A 22,238-nucleotide genomic window follows, 5' to 3' on the forward strand; every position below is an offset into this window, starting at 1 on the left:
AAAAAAAAACCTCAATTACAATTTGAAAGCGATTTGCGAAAACTGATGAAACTTGGCTCTCTTCTAATGCTAATTGCTGCAAAACGGAAACAGATTGAAACATACTTTTTTACCTGATGAAAGAAGAGACTTTAATCTTTCTTTTGATATGTTCCACGCTTTTATAGCAATTGAACACAATATTCTGTGGGCCTTGCAAAATCAGTCAAAATCCAGTAAAACAGCCGGGAGCGAACGGGATTGCGCAATGTGAAAATGGTGGCGAGTGAATGAGTTATTGGATTTATTTCATACAGATTTTTTTTTTTTTTTAATTTTTAAATGCACTGCTTCAAAGTGTAAATGGAACCGGAACAGTCGGCATGTCCCGACTGGCCAACGACATATCCTCTCGTTCAGGCATCTTCATACGTAAAGTGCGTTTTCTCTTTTTCATGGATTTCAATGACATTCACAAGACTGAAGAAAAGTGCCGGCCTCGGGATTTCCAGACTAGTCTTGGGATGTCAGTAAATCACACCTCTGCGGTGTTTGAAAACTCATTCCCAGGTTACGGGGTGGTGGGTGTGTCAGAAGTCAGAATTCTAAGCACGTACATATAAAAAAAAAAATGGACTCAGTTTCTCAGAAATGCCGATTAAGAGATATTTCAAAGGGACAGGCTGGGCACAATGCCTTGCTCAAGGGCATCTTGACAAGAGGCAATATTCAGAGTAGCACCTCTGCATTTCAAGGGTTTTGCGATGTGGGTGTTTTCTACCCCAAATTTTAGCGGATTTCAAACAGTTATGACGACATATAAAACGCTTCAACTTTGACGGTGATTCGTGCGATAAAAAAACATTTTTACACAAACAAACTTGAAGCTAATTCTACTGTGTGGATCGCTGAAGATGAACGTTTATATCAGCGACCTTCTCTGATCGGACGCATTTGAAGAAATCAAAGGACAAGATACGCGCCACATTGGAGAAGTCTTCGACATCAATCAGGATTTTGTTTGGTGACACGCGAGCAAAAAAAGGCTGAAAAGGTTCAGACGACGGCTTGTTTCAGATTAAACAGCCGCAATTAATCTCTCCTCCTTCAGCCTGCCGAGATCCACGTCTCAACTTCAAAGCGCACGCAAAGTTGACGACTTGAGCCATTTGTACTTTTTTTTTTTTTTTTTTTTCCCCCCACTCATGCGCGACTCGGTGGGCTGATGGAAACAACCTTGTAGTCGTGTCGTCTCTTATCTTCAATAAAAAGAGTGACAGGCTACCAACCAGTCAGCAGGGCGGAACTGCAAAAGCTTCCTTATGCTGCCCGAGGACATAAAACCATGTCATGAGAAAAGAAAAAAAAAAAAAAAAGTGAAGGTGAAAAGAGAATAAAACTCCCAAGTTCAAGATGAAATCACATCAGTGATCTTGTGACATGAAGGGAATAAAGTGTGACGCGGTGTCGGAAAAACAGGAAAGGGAGAGGAAAAGAAACGGTGCTATGAAATCAAGAACGTTATCGCAGAATTCAGTGCAACCTCTAAATGACAATTTTTTTTTTTTTACATCTATTGAGCACGTGACACATGATAAGAAGCACGAAAATATGCTCCAATGGCTAGAAAATTAGGTAACAAACTAAATCAGGGGTGTCCAAACTATGGCCCGGGGGCCATTTGTGGCCCGCCAACAATTTTTCAGCGGCCCGCGGCACATGCTAAAAACTAGGGATGGGCGAGTACCGATACCAGGTATCGGTATGGGGCCGATACCAGCCTTTTTTCAAGTACTCGAGTACTCGCGACCGAAGACGTTAAGTGAGTCCTCCTTGCCTGTAAGTGGCGCTAGCTTGCTAGCTAGTTTTTCACCAAAACTTCACCGGTTTGGAAATACTTCAAAATTGTCAATCTTAAACGAAAAGAGCATTTTTGTGTTTTATTTTGAGCGTTAAGACTATTTTAGAGTGACTGTGCTGTTTTTTTGTCAAAATTTCTTGGTTTAAAAATATCTTTTGTGATTTTTTTTTTTTTTTTTTTTTTTATTTGTCAAAATGTACTACTGGTATCGGCAGTTGGTATCGGTGAGTGCTGATGGTCTGAAAAAAAGTGGTATTTTTTTTTTGTTTAAACATTTATTAATTTTGTATTGCAAGTGCCTTTTTCCACAAAAACAGCATGTGGGCTACAACTGCCTCTTCCCCTTCTTCTTCATTTCTAATTTAAATAAAATCGATTTTTGGATATTAATATCGATTCGATTCGATTAATAAATGAGAATCTCGATTCTTTTATGAATCGATTTTTTTTTTTTTGCACACCCCTAATAAATATAATATAAATAAGCATGTCATCATTATTGTGAGGTAATCATGTGAAAATGTTTACTTTTCCAACAGCTTACATTAATCAGCCTGGTTTGAAAAGGGGATGTAAAACTTTTTTTTTTTTTTTTTTTTTTTTTAAACCTGTGTAAATCCAAAACTCAATCTGCAAGAATAAGGAAAGGTAATATCTATTCTTTTAAATCCATGTGGGGCTTTAACTGACAATAACAGAATCAAGCAAGTTGATACTCCATAAAAAAACCTCAACACAACGTGCGCTTCACATCTTGAGATTGAGGATATGCAAGACAAACAAACACACATACGCAGAATGACTGAATGTTATCATGGGGGGGGGGGGAGGAGCCAAATACGAGTCCGAAGATTGAGAGGAGTTAAAACATTTGAACAGGCGCAAACCGACTCGTCTGACGTCTGACGTGCGAGGGCCCTTACAGACAAGAACAAGTTGAGCGGGTGAGCCGCACGTGGTCCTGGTCTGAAACACACAAAAGTGTCGCACTGCCACCTATTGACTGAACATGCAACTGCTCTCCCCTCCCCCCACTGAGCAGCCAACCCACACTATTATAAACACCCTTGTTAGAAGATGGCGAAAGTTGAGTAGCAGTAAAAAGCCCTCAGAATTGGCAGAAAATATTCAACTTAAAAGTGGTGAGAAAAACAGCTAAAAAAAAAAACATTAATAAAAAATTAAAAAAAAATACATTGTAGTTGCACATTTAAATATAAAAATGAGCAAGTAAAGTTGACATTTCAAAAGAAAACGGATCGGTAAATGGAGACAACATGATGTCATGCAGTCCAATGACTGTTGAAAAAAGGTGTGGACGCAAGTTGGCAGAGGACAGAGCAGATGGCGTCGGCTCCGCTCGCACAATCGCGCGCGTGCACGCTGGTGACATAATAGCGGCGTGCCAGGTGTGCAGTTGGTGGCCTGCAGTCTGGCATGGGCCAGCGTGTGCGAGTGTCTCGATCCCTTGCTCTCTTTTGTGTGAAAGGGGGCCGGCCCCCGATTCACTGCGCTCCGCTGCCAGCTTGGCACTTAATCGCGGGACAACACAGTACACGCGCACACGCGCAAACGCCGCCCTCTGCTTGCCTTTTTGTCTGCTTGAAAGGAGGTCAAAGAAGAATCCAGAGACGAAACAAATCAAAAACAACGATACTTTTGCTGAAATTTAAGCTGAAACTAAACAAAAATGGAAGGAATAGAAAATAAATGTAACCTTGCCCCTACACTAACAATCCACTGACGACACACGCACACATGAACTCATTTGCTCCCAATAACGTGTAAATACGTTTTTTTAATGTTCGAAGTGTCCCAAAGACGTATTTATACGTTGTTTTTTTGTTTTGTTTTTTTTGTGCTAGAGCATACAAAGGCTTTGATGCAGCCTCTCAGCTGCAAAGAACGGTTGCAGAAATGGTAGTTATTACACAAACGGCCAGCAGGTGGCAGCAGAGCAAAGGAGATCAACCAGGGCCATGTAGAAAAAATTACTTACAATTTGAAATAGATTTGTGAAGACTGATGAAACTTAGCTCTCTTCTAATGCTAATTGCTGCAAAACGGAAACAGATAGAAACATACTTTTTTTTTTTCCTGATGAAAGAAGAGACTTTGATCTTTTTCTTTTGATAGGTTCCATGCTTTTATAGCAATAGAACACAATATTCTGTGGGCATTGCAAAATCAGTCAAAATCCAGTAAAACAGCCGGGAGCTTTTAGCTCGTCCATGAGAGCTTTCACCTCGGATAATAACTTAGGCTAGAATGTATTTAGCGAGCGCAGCAGATTTATTTCAAGTAGGCGACACGTGACGGTGACTCAACTGCGATCAATGAAGCCGTGTCAATATTTATATCTTTCCAAGTCATTCGAAATCCCATTTGGCAGAACATTCACAACGACATATTGGCATTCAGGACACTCATCCTTTTATTAGCTCTTTGACTGCCAAAAACGTTTAATAACGATTAGTAAAATCACAACGTTTGCTGCCATAAACGTGAAATGACGTCATCTACGTTTTTGTTTTTTGTTTTTTTCGTCAATGAACGGAGCAACATCTAAATGCAGCGCTGCCCGGTCAATGGGTTGTGGAATCAAAAACACTACCCAACTATGGCCAGCAGATGGCAGCATTGTGTCTCTTTTCAATGGGCTTGCTGGTGTATGGAATTACAATGAAATGTGACGGAATTTGATAGAATCTGATGAATGCTCATAATCAGCTAAATGGCACTGTGCAGGGGTTGGATTTATTTATATTTTTTTTTCCATAACGTGTGGCAATAAAAGAGTGAAAAAACAAAGATACGGAAGCTATAAATCTGCCACTCTTCCGCCCAAAGCATGTCATCGTAACAACCGGCTCTAACTCACGGGGTAAACAACCTTTGTGTACTCCAGGTGTTTTATTCCAGTCATCAAAAAACTGGGTTCGACCAATAAAACCGGTGGAAGCACTGACCCGTGGAGGATCGTTCCTGGCAAACTTTGGCAGCCCCCGCCTGCCCAAGTGTCACGTTACAGCAGCGGCAGAGGTAAACGGGAGCGGACACCTGTCACAGATGTTGCAGCGAAGGCGGCGAGCTTGCCCACATTTCTATCTGTCAAATTGACATCCAGCCGACGCCAGTGAAATAAACGGTGTCGTTCCGGCTTTTCGAAAACTGATCGTTTGGTCATGCGGAAACGACAGAAGAAGGAAAGATTAAACACGGGCGCGTCGGACGTTCGTTTTCATTGGACGATAGAAGCCGGGGAGGCTGTTAAACCTTTGATTGGTTCACATTTAGAATTCCGTTTACCCATGTGAAATGATGGGAATTTTTCCATTGCGGGATGACTGTGCACTCACTCATATCAAAAACATTTTTTTTGTGTGTGTGTGTCTTTGTGCTTAAAATTTATTGAAAATATGTCTTAGTTATGTGCCAAAACATCAAATGTTCTGTTGAAAATGTAATGCGTCAACCTTCCAATACACAGCTGACATCGACTACATGTAATATATATATATATATATATATATATATATATATATATATATATATATATATTAGGGGTGTTAAAAAAATCGATTCGGCGATATATCGCGATACTACATCGCGCGATTCTCGAATCGATTCAATAAAAAAAAAATTTATTTTATTTTTTTTATTTATTTATTTATTTATTTTTTTAAGAGCTCAGAATTGTTCATTCGGTAGTCTTACCGATTCAACGTCTTATCATCATTGCCTTTTTTTTTTTTTTTTTTTTTTTTTTAAATTATTAAAAAAAAAATAAAAAAAAATTTAAACTTCCATTTTTAATGGAAAAATATTCCACAAAACGTCTGACTTCGGGTTCGGATTCACACCTTGAGCATGGAAGAATGTTATGAACGGAACATTAAGCCTTAATATTTTATTTTAATGCTGTTCAAACATGAAACAGATTACAACCTCTATAAGACTGAAATTTCAGATCAATAAATAATGCATTTTCATATAAATCTTACACTCTACAAGCTTACTGATTAGTATTTTCTAAATTTGAATGAAAAAAAAACAATCGACTTATAAATTCGGGATTAATCGGTATCGAATCGAATTGTGACCTGTGAATCGTGATACGAATCGGATCGTCAGGTACTAGGCAATATATATATATATATATATATATATGTGTGTGTAATCTAATATATGTAATAGTTACTACCCTGAATTAACTAATCAGAGGTGCAGAAAAAAATGTCAACTTTGGCTATATGGATTGACATTTAATCACACGTACACAATTACCTACAAACAAATTAGGTTACACACAAAACATTTCGAATGTGATGACGCCTCAACATATAACACATTATGGAAAAAAACCTACACACATACTTCGACTTTGGCATAACCTGCTTTTACTAACTTGTTTCTTTTTGCTCACTCTTACTTCCAGATGGAAAGAGAGCGATTTACATCAAATCACATTTGAATAGATTCCATAAATTTTTTTCCAAATTTCCCAAGATAAAGCAATCAACTCCCAAGGCTGGCTGACTGGCCAATCCAAATTTGCATTCATACGTGGCTGGTGACTTTTTCCTATTCACCACCAAACAGCAAATCCAATTGTGAGGTTTCATTTTGTTCGTTTCTATTTGATTCCGATAAGAAACGGAGTGAGAGTGCAAGCAAAAAGAGGGACATTTCATTGAACAGTAATGCAATTCCAAACTGCACAAAGGCCTTTCAGTTTAGAAATGCAATGCATAATATAGTTCACAAAAAAGAGATTCGAAAAAAGGGAGCGTTTTGATGAGATGGCTGAAGGGTGTAAGGAAGGAGCAATTACGCCCCAAAAAAGAAACCTGCTTATCACACTTGCCAGTGAGCGAGAATGTTGGCGTGAGGATTTAAATCCGTTTTCAGTCACATAAATGAAAGGAAGGTAATAAATCCTACTGGGTAATCGCATGTTTAGCATCTTATGTTATGGACCTAAATATCTCATTTAAAAAATAAATAAATAAAATAAATAAATAAATAAATATATATATATATATATAATAATCTTGTCTATTGCACGCCCTCTGGTTTTTAAGTGGAGCCACAACCTTCAGCTTCCTCTTTTTGTATTTTGAAAACAACAACCGCCACTTGCTATCACGTTTCCTGTGTTATAACGGATCACGCATACATTATCTCGCCATCAAACTAAACTTCCTGATTAATGTTTTACGACAAGCGTCCCTCTTTCAACTTGAACAGGGTTTACATGACACTATATTGCAACGTACTGCAGCAAACGTTTGACAATTGAGATTGACGAGCGCTCGAACCAGAATGCCGTGTGCTGTGCAAAAAAAAAATAAAAAGAAGTGTAAAGGGCATGAGAACTTCAACCTGCAGCGGCTTCTATCTTACACGAGCGCACGCACACGCCAACACCGCCAAGGCCTCGCCAGCTGGTGAGTTTGCCCTTGAACGGCCCCCCCGGGGCACTTCTGTGATATGCGTGCAGTTGTTTTTAAGAGTTTGGGATACTGTAGTTGAGCTGCAAAAAAGGTCTCTAGTTCAAATCTGGGCTGCGGCCATTCCATGCGATTTGCCTGTTCTGCTTATGCTAGAATTTTATATATTAAACCGACTTCCACGGACCAAAAACATGTATTTACATTGCCCATGTGCAAAGATTTGAGTGTAAAGAATTCGGTCTCTTACAGGTTATCATTCTTATAATTATCGGCAATTATCGACCTATTTGACTTCAAACAGATAAACCAGATAGTAAAGAAATTTGCCAATAATTATCGGCAATCATCAACCAATTTGACATCGTGCAGATAAAACAGATAATAAAGAAACGTGCCAATAATTATCTGCAATTATCGATCAATTTGACGTCAAACAGATAAAGCAGATAAAGACATTTGCCGAAAATTATCGACAATTAATCAACCAATTTGATGTCAAACAGATAAAGCAGATAATAAAGAAATTTGCCGAAAATTATCGGCAATTATCAAACAATTTGACGTCAAACAGATAAACCAGATTATAGAAAAATTTGCCAATAATTATTGGCAATTGTCAATTTGGTGTCATAAAGATAAACCAGATAATAGCGAAATAGGCCGAAAATTATCGCGTATTATCAACCTAATTTGACATCATGCAGATAAAACAGATAATAGAAATTTGCCAATAATTATCGGCAATTATCGACCAATTTGACGTCAAACAGATAAACCAGATTATGGAAAAATTTGCCAATAATTATCGGCACTTGTCAATTTGGTGTCATAAAGATAAAGCAAGTTAATTTTTCAAACAATTACTGGCTTACTTATCGGTTATCGACATCGGCACGTTCTAAATTATTGGTTTATGGGTTTCGGTTGAAAATAGCATTATCGTGCATCCCTAATCACAATTGTGGCAAGCATTCAAAAGAAAGCAGCTATATATGCAAAAGTGACATTGCCTCCATATTTACAGTTTCTGCAACCAGGTATTGTAATTATTGTTGATAATAAATGCACTCAAAACAGGATCGGAGTTGTCAAGAGGTAGATTTGCCCTTGACTGACCCGCCCGGGGCTCTTTCGGAACCAACGGCTGCTGTGCAGTAGGAAAGCTGCGAGTCTGCTCTTAAGGAACAGATTGCAACAGCAGCTGCTCATCTGGCATGGAACCAAGCCAACCGAATGGGACCACAAAACAAAACATCAACATGTGTCACTAAAACCTTCCCTGCGTGATTTGGAGAGCCACACGCACACAATCACAAATCAACAATTAAAATGAATGTGAAGTATGTGAAACACGTATTATTATTATTATGAACTCACCTTGGAAAGACTGTCGAGCTCTCTCAACCAGCTCTTCTATGGGATAGCTGGCCAGGTCTCCTCTGGCATGTTTTGTCTTGCAGTACGTACATGCATTCAGGCACCTGGACAATTACATCGAGACATGATATTAATGTCCGTTATCGAACAAATACAAAAGCAGCCTTTTTAGTGTGTAGTTAAAACCTAAAAAAAAAATATACCAACACATAGGGGTGTGAATTGCCTAGTACCTGACGATTCGATTCGTATCACGATTCACAGGTCACGATTCGATTCCGATTAATCCCGATACGAATTTATAAGTCGATTGTTGCGATTTTTTTTCATTCAAATGTAGAAAATACTAATCAGTAAGCTTGTAGAGTGTAAGATTTATATGAAAATGTATTATTTATTTATCTGAAATTTCAGTCTTATAGAGGTTGTAATCTGTTTCATGTTTGAACAGCATTAAAATAAAATATTAAGGCTTAATGTTCCGTTCATATAACATTCTTCCATGCTCAAGGTGTGAATCCGAACCCGAAGTCAGACGTTTTGTTGAATATTTTTCCATTAAAAATGGAAGTTTAAAAATCGATTCACACACACAAAAAAAAAAAAAAAAGGCAATGATGATAAGACGTTGAATCGGTAAGAGTACCGAATGAACAATTCTGAGCTCTTAAAAAAAATAAAAAAATAAAATAAAAAAATTAAAAAAAAAATTTTTTTTTTTATTGAATCGATTCGAGAATCGCGCGATGTAGTATCGCCGAATCGATTTTTTTTAACACCCCTACCAACACATATTGTGAGGAATTACGGCCAAATATGTACAATATGAATTGACACGTATAATGGAACGTGTGTTCCACAGGGTTCAATTCTGGGGCCTCTGCTCCTTCTTGATGGCTGTTTATGTACAGTGAGGCTGTTAAGTTGGAGAAAACAAAACAAAAGGGATATATTTTTGGGATTTCATCCATTGAAATCTAATATCTGACATTCAATTTGGACAATGAAGCCCACATTTTTTTAGTGCAAAACACGATGCGGGGTCCAATTTACTGCAGCATGTCAAAATAGTGTTTTCGCCCAGATGTCCAAAAATACCCAAACTGTGAAAAATAATTGACCTCAGCCCAGTTTTCTAATCAAAGAAGCCTCTGTTAGCCCACTGCGTGCCTTTTGTACAAAACACAGATTGAAAAGATTCCGTCGTCCGAATTCGTTTTTATGTGAAATAAATTGCCTTGACAAAAACAGCCAGCGATAAGAAAGCAGCTAATGTGATGATGGCATTCGTGGGCTTATGAGAAAACTATTCTGATACAGAAAAAAAAAAAAAAAAAAATCAAGATAAGAGCCATTTCACTATGGCTTCATATAAACTGGCCTTGGACCCAGAGAGATACAAATATTTGGTTCAAATAATCGAAATTCAAAGAAATCTCAGTGGACTGCACTTGTGTACCTCCAAGGAATCAAAACTTAAAAATTGCTGACATAGTTCAGAAAGATTTCATTTGACGATTTCCATTCATTCTATATTGGATGGATTGGGGGTGGGCTCCAAATTCATTCTGGGGCACATTGAATTTGACCTTAGTACTACTCAGTCTTCGGAGCCAAAACTGATAAATATTAACTCATTTGCTCCCAAAGACGTATAAATACGTTCTATTTTAAATATTTCCAGTGTACCAAAGACGTATTTATACGTTTTTTTTGTTTTGTTTTGTTTTTTTATGCCAGAGTATACAGAAGGCTTTGATGCAGCCTCTGAACTGAAGATAACGGTTGAAGCAATGGCAGTTATTACAAAAGCGGCCAGTAGGTGGCAGCAGAGCATAAGAGATGAACCAGGGCCATGTTGCAACAAGCTGTTTTCAACACATTTGTGAATAATGATGAAACTAATCTATATTCTAATGTGAATTGCTGCAAAACTGAAACAGATTGATAGAAATATACTTTCTTTTCCAGCCCAAATGAATCAAATCAAAATCAGTCAAAATTCAGCAAAACAGCAACGAGCGAATGAGTCAACTGGAGTACAATATTTAGCTTGCTATCATCTTTAATCACCCATTTTAACTAATTTGCTCCCAATAACGTATAAATATGTTTTTTTATGTTCTAGGTGTCCCAAAGACGTATTTATACGTTTTTTTTGTTTGTTTTTTAATGCTAGAGCACACAGGCTTTGATGCAGCCTCTCAACTGCAAAGAACGGTTGTAGAAATGGTAGTTATTACACAAACGGCCAGCAGGTGGCAGCAGAGCAAAGGAGATCAACCAGGGCCATGTAGAAAAAATTACTTACAATTTTAAATAGATTTGTGAAAACTGATGAAACTTAGCTCTCTTCTAATGCTAATTGCTGCAAAACGGAAACAGATAGAAAAATACTTTTTTTTTCCTGATGAAAGAAGAGACTTTAATCTTTCTTTTGATAGGTTCCATGCTTTTATAGCAATAGAACACAATATTCTGTGGGCCTTGCAAAATCAGTCAAAATTCAGTAAAACAGCCGGGAGTGAACGGAACTGCGAAATGTGAAAATGGCGGCGAGTGAATGAGTTAATACCATCACAACAATCTCAAAATAAATTAAAACCCCGTTTCCAAAGTTTATTTAAATCACGCTTTTCAAATGTATTCTTTGGAAAAAAAAGCACTTTAAGAAGCAGTGCCAGATTAACACAACAGTGCTTCAGTAATGTTTCAGAACTACAAACGACATGCGTAGACGCACGTCACCAAAGGCAAGAAATTGAGTCGAAAAAGAGTTGCGTTTTAATCCGTCTATCCCTGCCACTCTGCGCGTTGCTTATCCCGGTTGAGGGCACCAAAGATGGCAGATAGGTCACACAACCTCCATGTGGAGAAAACAGAGACAGATGGGACCCTGCAAACACTCGCACACAGACATACACCGCCGCCGCCGCCACCACCACCAGGGGGTCCATCCATCTTAATGTGATCAGGCCCAGCTGAGTGGATCACACCAACATTAATCTCAAGAGACAGTAGTCTACTTGCTGCAGTGTGTGCGTGCATGTGACTTTGTCAGTGCGCTGTTGCTGAGCATTTGTCCAAAATCGCGCATTAGCAGATTCGACATCCCCATCACCCCCAAACAAAGTGCGACAACTGCTCGGCGCTCGGACACAAAAAAAAGAAAAGAAAAAAAAAAAAAAAAAGAGGTCGGTGCAGAGGAGCAGTGTCGCAACTCACCCTGTAAAAACGTGCATTTCAAGTTGGTCGGGCACAGTTTTAATTTGATAACTGAAGCTTCGTTTTAGTCATTGACGAAATTGTTAGTCAACTTTAGTTATCGTTATTGTCTCAATGAATGGTTTCTATTTTCGTTTAATTTTCGTCTGGGGGGGAAAAAAACAACAACAAAAAAACAGCTTTGGTTCCGGTTCGGTTTGCGACGTGTGGACCGCGTCCCGATACTTGTGCTTCCGACTTTGTGCCCCTCGGTTGCGCGTTCGCAACCCGGACCGGAATCAAAACTCATGTGCAAAATCACGGAAGTCGGAAGTCCCGCCTCTTCCGTGGCATATACCCTATAGGGTCCCCAGAGACAGACCTCCAATTAATACGACCACATAGGTCTTTTTGAAATGTGCCAAATTAGGACTAAGTATTACATATTGTAGTTTAGCGGCCGCTCTTGGCCATGCAATTAGCGGGAAAAAAAAAAAACAATCAAAGCGGGAGTTACTGGGACTCGAACCCGGGTCATCTGGTCAGAAGACGAGCGTTTACATGACTGAGCTAACAGGCCAGTAATTATTTTAGTATCGACCACATTTTTTGTAACGTCAACCAGACTACAAGCTCACTAAGCCGCTTCCTAACCCCAACCGTTCATATCCCAAATCAGAAGTCTTGAGCCCTTGTTCGTCTTGTCACCTGTTACGGAATATGGAATATATAATATAATATTTTATGAACCTAAAAGTACTTGGTATCAGTATTGGCAAAACTGCCACCAGTAAATCTCAAGTATCGCACAGGTCTGTTGAAAACTAGATTCATGATCATGTTTACATGCCGTCAATATTTGGGTTAAAGTCGTAATAGTCACTTACTCAATATAGCAAAAAGTTTCTATATATCGTTTTTCCCTGAACAATTTTATTTCCCCCATTTGTATTATAGCCGCTCTGTTTCCTACCGACTAATTAAACCAACGGAGGTCGTTGTAGCACCTGACAAGTGTGTAGTTCATCAATGTGTTCCAACGAGAGTGAGTCTGGGGCTGGTTTGTGTGTGAAAAGCACTTTTGTGTTGCAGTCTTGAAAAAGAAAGCCCTGCGGTTTCTCTATACATTTGCAAACCTCCCTTGACATGTGCGCGCAAACACACACAGAAACGAGCCGTTTTCCTTTCGAGGGACTCCCTTGTGTGGCATCTTAAAGACACAGACTCGGAGACAGTTCAAGCGGGAAAAGGTTTTCCCAATGATAAGCACTTTGGGTCTGCACATTCATTAGAAAACTGCTCCATGCATAAACAAAATCGGGCTGCGTTGACGGGGTTTTTACGCGGTGCCAGCTTGGGAACGCAATTATCAAAACAAAGCTTAGACTGCGAGGGCAAACGGGCAAGTTTTTCAGTTGTGAAAGGAAGGTTATTCAGTGCGCTTATTGTTCACGCCGAGATAGGGCGGAGTGGGTAAAAAGGAGCAAACAAAACCTTAACCTGGCATTATATGGTACCAACAAAGTGTACAGTTAGTCACCGCAAGTCAAACGTTGGGAGTCAAAGACTGAGCAGATGGAAATTTAAAGAGGATTATTATTATATAGAGCAGGGGTGTCAAACTCATATTCGCTCAGGGGCCGCATGGAGGAACATTTATTACTAAGTGGGCCAAATGGGTAAAATAATGGTATGTAACTTAACTCATTTACTTCCAATAACGTACAAATACGTTTTTTTTCCCAAATGTTTTAAGTGTCCCAAAGACGTATTTATACGTTTTTTTGTTGTTTTTTGATGCTAGAGCATACAGAAGGCTTTGATGCAGCCTCTCAACTGCAAAGAACGGTTGCAGAAATGGTAGTTATTACACAAACGGCCAGCAGGTGGCAGCAGAGCAAAGGAGATCAACCAGGGCCATCTAGAAAAAAAGCTCAATTTCTTACAATTTTGAATAGATTTGTGAAAACTGATGAAACTTAGCTCTCTTCTAATGCTAATTGCTGCAAAACGGAAACGGATAGAAACATACTTTTTTTTCCCTGATGAAAGAAGAGACTTTAATCTTTCTTTTGATAGGTTCCATGCTTTTATAGCAATTGAACACAATATTCTGTGGGCCTTGCAAAATCAGTCAAAATCCAGTAAAACAGACGGGAGCCAACGGGATTGCGAAATGTGAAAATGGCGGCGAGTGAATGAGTTATTAATACATCAGAAATGTACACAAGCTTGTTCAAGACGCAGATATGAGAAACAAGGCGGCTCTGCCGAGTTGTGCTCTCGTTTGCCAGTAATTATCTGTGGTCAAGGTATAAACGCTGAGAAATAAACACGCGCAAGGTTCGCTCACAGTTCCCATAATAGAATTTGCGTGTTTGCTTTTGTTGAATCCGTATTCACGCACGCACCCCGAGTCAACTGCCATTCTGCGTTTTTTTTTGTGTGTGCCAAATACAGCAAAGCTTGCAATGTATTCAATCAAGCCTTTGTACATGAATTCAGTCACGCTACGAAAAAGGGGGGACGACGACTGCGTGTGAATTTAACAAAAGGTCACAAGATGATCTTTGACGACTACACGAGTCTTGCTTGTTGTTGTTTTGGCTGGCAGAAAGAAAAGCGCACGTGCAGGGTGCATGTGCGAGAGAGCGCGACCTCAAGTCGACGTGGGACCTCGGAGTGTTTTCATAACTTCTTGTTTTGACTGCAGGCGGACCTCGAGACGGCGTTTTTAACGACATCAGTCAGGTCATTGTTACAGGACAAAAATGGTGTTTGTGTACAATCAAATAACCACAGATTGCGATGAAATATTCAGACAGTTCACTTGAGATTTTCCTTCAGATAGTCACTGCCCTGCGAAACCTTATCATATTTTGCAAGACGTCATATGAACAAGTCACTGTTTTGAATTTGTGTCAACGAAATACAAAAATGTTGCGCTTTATTTCACACTGTGCCGTCTTCCGAGGTTCGCTTCAATGATGCCACATCCAGAATGTGTGAGCGCAGGAGGTCCCCAAGTTATTGTTTTATTTATAATCAATGTTCATTATAAATGTTGAGTTTTGCCATTACAATAATAGTTAAATACGTCAAGTAAAAATATTTGCCTTTATTTTAATTTTATAAAAATAACCAATTTACTTTTTTAGGGTCACTGTGGCAATATTTTGTGGATGTAATATGAAACATACATTTTAAAATCCTCCAAAATGCTGCTCGATATTTTAGAGGAGGACTTACAAAGACCATCAACGTCATAGTTAGCTTGAGTAAGTCCATAAACAGCGTATATAGAATAACCACTACATTTGTTGCTCTTATGTCCGTCTCTTTGGTATCATGTGAGGTGAGCTGAAACAAACAAACAAAAACAAAAAAAAGGAAACACGGTAAAACTACAGACCACTGCATCTTCCAAGAGAATCAAAATCATCATTTTAAGACATAAAAAGTAGTCACGCTTTGTTTTGACTTTGCTGGATGACTTGGGAAATGTGCAAGATGTGGAAAAAACAAACAAAAACAAAAAAACAAGTCACCCATCAAAAACAACCGAAATCACTGTAGCCTTCACTGCTGCTTGCCGACTCGCCGCTCGGGCTGTAAACGACAAGTCAAAACTGATGGTCGGCCTTGGAAATGAACACGAGGAGACAACGGCCACTGACGATTCCGTCTCGATTTCAAAAGTCGCGGGAGCCAACTTGCTGATGTCGAATTAGCAAGTTGACAACTTTCACTTTGACTGCGGAAACGTCAACACCCGGACGGGGAAACATGAGAAAGTTGGCGTTATTCGAAGAGTCGCAATCTGTCGTGTGATTGCGCGTACATAAAAGTGCGACGCGCTGGTGTTAATTGGGTTACTCGGGGGGGTTCTGTGGCGTAATGACGTACAATCTCATTTTGTCCGAGGAGACGCATCAATCTTTTGGATTTACTGCAGGGGAGCACAAGCCCTCCCGGGCTCCGGTGATTGAGGGAGGTAGAGTCGTTTGCGTGTGCGCGCGTCTCGCGTGCATTTTTGTGTGTTTGTGTGTTAAACAGTGGGAAAGGGGGAAATGGAATAATATGTTCAGCCCAGTGGAGCTGAAAACGACCCATACATTGGTTTGATAAACATCAGGAAGGCCACCGCGGTGCACTGCCCGAGGAGGTTGGACGTGCTTGACAGAATCTACTTTTGTGTGTTGGTCTTGGGTGAAAATAAATAAATCAATGAGAATTTATTTGTGTAAGCGTGATAGAAAACATGCTGGAGCGCCAAATGCAATACTGTGCATACATGCGTTGTCAATCTCTGACATAGGAGATCAGAAATGATTGCGTAAACACCCTTTAACACATTCACTGCCAGCCCAGCAAAAATGTATCATTTGACGTCTTTTTCCGTCAATGGCAGTGAATGAGTTAAAGTGGTGTTTGTCAACTTTTATTTATTGAGAGTCTTTTATTGTCATAAAAAAAACACTTTGACGTGAGTGCCAACATTTTTTTGACGCTACATGTTTGACTCTAAATTGTTGTGCAACTTCTTCATAAAGTATTACCGGTATGTTAATTATGACGTGTAGAAATTTGAAGACATTCAGAATTGGATCTTTTACTGTGTTATGTATAAGCAAACATATTCTTTCAACGATATAGAGTTTCTTCTATTATCTCACTGACTCTCTCACTGAACGAAAACAAGAAATACCCCCGCAGCATATCAGGTCAAAGTGCTATTTTTCAACTACACTTTTTTTTTTTTAAGCTAATAATTCTAACACTGACAAACACAACATTAGTGTGGTGGCTGTGGTTTCAAGGGGATTTCTAACGGTTTATTGTTTTTCCTCGGCATGTCTGTGACCCCAAACTGACCCCCCCTCTCAGCTGGCTAAAACTGTTAACGGTTACACCTTGGTCACAATGCTGAGCACAATTCTATGTGAAGGTCAGCGGCAAGGTTGATAAGACGCCATTATTGTACTTTGCCGAGCCGGAGTGTGGACGGAGAAGTTGCGGCGGCTGGAAAGGAAATCACAGGAAACTTGCAGTTGAACACACTTGTGGGGCCGAACACAAACAAATTCAAAACTCTACTCGGAGTTGCGCATAAACACTTTTCACAGCAAGTCTCTGCATGGCTGTATTTACACAGCAAATGCAGAACTTGCGTGCGTTTTGGCACGGTTATTCGTGGCAATTATTTGTGAAACATAATTCAAGGGTGGAGCAGCAAGTAAAGGAGAAAGAAACGTGTCGAATGACTCAATTCTATTTGTTTGTAGACAGTTGCAGAATTTGTACAGAGCACTAATTTGTTGGGAGCCAAAAAGCTTTCTGATAAAGCGATAGTTGTTATTACTGCCAAGGAGATAAGTGCCTGGTAAGTGTTATCGTGTCAGGGGGTTAGAAGAAAACAAGTTGTGAAAAGAGGTAAATAGATAAAATGTTGTACAGGCTCGAAGGTTATATTTTTTGTACTCCTGTCAATAGCAACCTAATAGCTCAAAGTAAAAAAAAAAAAGATGAAACCCTTTTCACTGTAGCAGAATACAAAATAAAAGGATCTGTTATGTTACACGCGGCACAGTGGATGATTGGTTAGCATGTTCGCCCGACAGTGCTCAGGACGCAAGATCGAGACTGAGAGAGAGCGAGAGAGCGAGAGAGGGAAGGGGACATTTTTCTATGTTGGTTTAGGACACATAACGTAACCTGGGCTGATCGGCAATGGCGGCGAGGCATTTTACGATTATTCTTACGTGCCAGATGCATACTTGACGCCCACGGCAACCTCTGAAAATATATTTTTAAAAAACGATCGCACCAATAATTTGTACTTTATGAATGAATTAATGACGGCGTCGTGGTCCTCTCTGCTCTGCACAGCTTAATGGCGCTCGAAACGCTTCCTCTCGGTCCAACCTCGCTTTCTGATAATGTCGTCTCTCTCGCAACTGTTACTATAACAACCATGTTGTTGGTGCAAATCCATTGCCAAATTTGCTCCAAGCTGTCAGTTTTGTGGGCGTGTTTGCGCCGGTATATGATTGGAGCAATATCCTTCGTGAATAGGCGGGTAAACTGGGCGCAGACTTGCGGGCGCAGTTTGCGGTGCAATATTTGGCGCTTTTACCGGACGCGGCGCATTCTTCCTTACGTTACTGTCAAACATCTTTACGGCCTTCCAATTCCGTTATCGCACGAATGGATTCTACAACCGAACATGTATATTAGAAGCTGACCAAGAGAAATGTAATTACTCAAAATGAGAGAAAATATCCCGCCTTGCTTGCCTACCTGTGAGGCCCGGAGGACACAAACAATGAAGCAAGTTGTTGGTTTGCTTGTAAAACGACACAAGATCACACAAGATTTTAACATTGTGATGATAATATGAGCGATCATAACCAACCAAAATGTAACTAAATAGAGAGAAGGGAAGGGATGCATAATGAAATGAAATGAGCTGTAACTGTGGAACAAATGGCTTTTTTTTTTCTTTTTTTTAATGCCTGGAGTCCAATGGCAATGGTTGACACAAACAAACAAACAGCAACACACAACACACACACACACACACACACATACTTAATGACCCATTCTGACTGAGTGGCTGTAAATTCCTGGTTTATGATGCTAAAGCATCCCAATTCAGCTTGCTCACAAAGGGACTTTTGTCGATGCTGACAACATCCATACACATTCACGCACACACGCGGATAAACACAGTAAGCGTAAGAAGGGACCCGAGAGTACCTTGGGGCCACACACACACACACACACACACACACACACACACGTTACAAAAGCACCAGCTTGGCTAATTGCATCAAGTCTTTTTTTTTTTTTTTTTTTTTTTCCCCAGCTTACTTGTAGGCTATTTGAGCAATGAACTCTCCCCTCGGGCAAAACTGTTTGCAAGAAGGAGCAATGTTGAGAACCAACATGAGAAACAAAACGCTCAACCACATTTGAAAATTAAAATATTGGAAATGGGAACACGATCTGAGCGTGTGTGCGCCACACAACCAGTCAACAAGCTTAATAGCATTGAGCTGCTTTCAAATATGTTCCAGTTATGTTTATTTCGATTTATCACATTGACTAAAAGGTAACGCCGACTACAAAATAAGGCGCATTTGATCTAATGGTAACATTTTGTTTGTTGAAGGACACAAAGATGTTTTTTTTTTTTTGTTGTTGTTGTGTGTTTTGTTTTTTTGGACTCAAAATGCTGTCAGTTGACTCAACCAAACTCCTAATGGACCAGAAAAAAAAAAAAAAACCCTGCCAGTGCTCCTTTCATACACTGCCCAGGGCATCTGAGTGTTAGCCAGACTACATAATTTTTTATTTTTTTTTTACCCCCATGTGAGGATAAAACTAATTTAGTGGAGGGGGGGAATCTAATTTGGATTTAATAGGTGCAAATGATATTAAGATGCTACTTAATGAAAGTCATATTTTGAATCAATTGGAACGTAGAATTTAATTTCCAGGAAGCTGCCCCATGTATTAAAAACGACACCAATGATGTCGTTGTGAGGGTTCGTGTGCTGAGAGTAAACCTGACGGGACAAAGGATGCATTATTAGGTAGACTCAAATTATAAACAAATAAATTACTGTAACATGTTAAATGCTAGCATGACTACACTGAGGTTCATATTCCTTTCGGACCAACAAATGGACATCTGAAAATCAACAAGGGTACTACAACCGGGAACTTTTATAAGCCAAACAGGAACCTGAAGAAAGTCCATGTCAGATAAATGCCCATAAAAGTTGGCGATGCAGTTTGTGATGCACTCAACTCATTTGCTCCCAATAATGTGTAAATATGTTGTTTTTTTTTAAATGTAAGGGTCCCAAAGACGTATTTATACGTTTTTGTTTTTATGCTAGAGCATACAGAAGGCTTTGATGCAGCCTCTCAGCTGCAAAGAACGGTTGCAGAAATGGTAGTTATTACACAAATGGCCAGCAGGTGGCAGCAGAACAAAGGAGATCAACCATGGCCATCTAGAAAAAAAAGCTCAATTACTTACAATTTTGAATAGATTTGTGAAAACTGATGAAACTTAGCTCTCTTCTAATGTTAATTGCTGCAAAATGGAAACAGATAGAAACATCCTTTTTTTTCCTGATGAAAGAAGAGACTTTAATCTAAAAAAAAAAAAAAAAAAAAAAAAAAGTACATTTGTATGTGTTTCCATTTTGCAGTAATTAGCATTAGAATATAGTTAAGTTTCATCAATATTCACATTCCTGGTGAAAACACTGAAAAAAAAAAAAGAGCTTTTTGCAACATGGCCGTGGCTGATCTCTTATACTCCGCAGACACCATGTCGGAAGCTGCATAAAAAAAAAATAAAAAAATAAAAAATAAAAAAAAACATCAAAACACGTTTTTGGGAGGGAAGGACAAAATATCGAAAAACGTTTTTACACGTTTTTGGGATTGAATGAGTTAACATCAAACTGTAGATGAATATGGAAACGTTTGAAGCTGGAAGCATGACTTCAGTGCAACATTTGTCGAAAAGAAAGAGTCCCTCTAATGCCTCTTTGTCAACTTTCCAAAATTCTCTTTTGAGGCAGGAGGCGGCAGAAGTCGGCTCTGCTCCGCATTTGCGCGTCGCACAAAGATCTCTCTTGTTTTGCCCGCTAACAAATGTCACCAATGATGTCACTACTTCAGAGGGGGCTCTCAAATGGATTATCTAAAAACAGAGCGTATAAAGAACGCCCTGTCTCTCTCTCTCGCATATCATTTGATATCAGCGGGGCCTGGTCAAATTAGGGACACCCGATGACGGACCAAATGACACAAACGCAGATGTTCATCAGCCTGGATTTGCGGCAGCTATTCGTGTTATCAAACAGCCTACTAAATGACTTGCAGTGTAAAATAACAAACAAGGGGATTTGTTTGTCGCCGCTACGACCCCTTCAAATAAAAAAAATAAAGCCATACATACAAAAGAAAGCTGCACCAGTCAGCTGTAAATTATACATACACTGACATTTATAGTAATGTACTACAGATGGAGAATTTCCTTGTGCTGCATCAATGTCACACTCTTAACTCATTCACTCCCAAAGACGTATTTATATGTTTTTTAGGTTTTTGTTTGCTAGAGTTTTTGTATGAAGGCTTTGATGCAGTTTCTGACCTGAAGTGGAAGCTTAAAGTGATGGTAGTTGTTAGAAAAAAAATAAAAATGAATGAAACAGATGAAGCACACTTTTTTTTTTGTAATAACTACTATCACTTTAAGTGACCACTTCAGGTCAGAAACTGCATCAAAGCCATCATACAAAAACTCTAGCAAACAAAAACCTAAAAAATGTATAAATACGTCTTTGGGAGTGAATGAGTTAACAACAAGAAGATCTCTGGTGTTTTAGGCAGTAATACATTTTCAGTTCAGAACGCAAGGAGCACATAAGAGTACTCTATGCTGAGAGGTCCGTTAGAATGGATATGAGAAATCAACAGTTAATCCATAAAGCTGTTGATGTCAAACAAAGGATTTATGTGTGCCTCTATACAAGATAAAAGTGGCAACACAAAAGAAACAATGCAAACAAGCGTTGTGAATATAATCCGTTTAGCTCATTGCTTTGTGATGGACATCATTTATTGTATGGACCTTGAAGATGTACGCAGAAATGACCAGTGAAGGTCAAGCACAATGAAATTAGTCCTTTTAAGGAGCCCACTGAGATGACAGGGCATGCGTTTATAGATTCTTAAACAACATGAAATGAGCCCATAAAATGTAGCTCGTGTGTGCAGAAAGTGGTTTGGTTGGTAAAAAAAGTGACCATTTTCAATACATTTCAGTCCTAATAATTACAATGCAACAAGACCTTTTTCAAGTTTCAATATTTCTAAAGAAATTAAGTCCAGGAAAGGAAGATGTCATGCTCCTTCAAAAGCTGAACCGAAACAACCAAATTTGGGCTGCATTTTCATCCTAAAATACCAGTTTCAAGACACCAGAAGTTGGTCGACTCCACCTAACACAGGGAAGCGGTTCGCAGAAGTGATACTCATATACAGTACTGTAATTAAATACAGTAATTCATAGAAAAGCAATTAGTTAAGATGGTAACCCCGCCCCCCCCAGCCTGCCGGAGAGCATCAGGTCTGCAGAGAATATTGATGTTTTTAAGAGGAGGCTTAAGACTTACTTTTTTAGTTTGGCATTTGATTGTTTTTTTAATCCCTTTTTTATTTATTTAACTATTTTAATCTATATTGTTTTGTAGCTTTGTTTTTATTTTATTTTTTTTTCTAAAGTGTTTAAATGTTTTTATTTGGTAGTTATTAAATTTTAAGGATGGCTGGTC

At 39.1% G+C, this 22,238-nt stretch overlaps 1 protein-coding gene across 3 annotated transcripts in view; it reads right to left on the reverse strand.

Moving 5' to 3' along the window:
* Positions 1 to 22,238, reverse strand: part of cdkal1 (CDK5 regulatory subunit associated protein 1-like 1) — a 295,854-nt gene that overhangs the window by 213,109 nt on the left and 60,507 nt on the right. For all 3 annotated transcript variants that reach the window (XR_013284163.1, XR_013284164.1, XM_077525811.1), the window contains exon 8: positions 8,674 to 8,777. Coding sequence is in view for 1 of the 3 variants with exons in the window: in XM_077525811.1 (XP_077381937.1) it covers positions 8,674 to 8,777 (104 nt within the window). In the remaining 2 variants the exon portion in view is untranslated. The remainder of the gene's footprint in view (positions 1 to 8,673; positions 8,778 to 22,238) is intronic.

The sequence above is a fragment of the Festucalex cinctus genome, chromosome 7, assembly GCF_051991245.1.
Source record: "Festucalex cinctus isolate MCC-2025b chromosome 7, RoL_Fcin_1.0, whole genome shotgun sequence".
Classification (NCBI taxonomy): domain Eukaryota; kingdom Metazoa; phylum Chordata; class Actinopteri; order Syngnathiformes; family Syngnathidae; genus Festucalex; species Festucalex cinctus.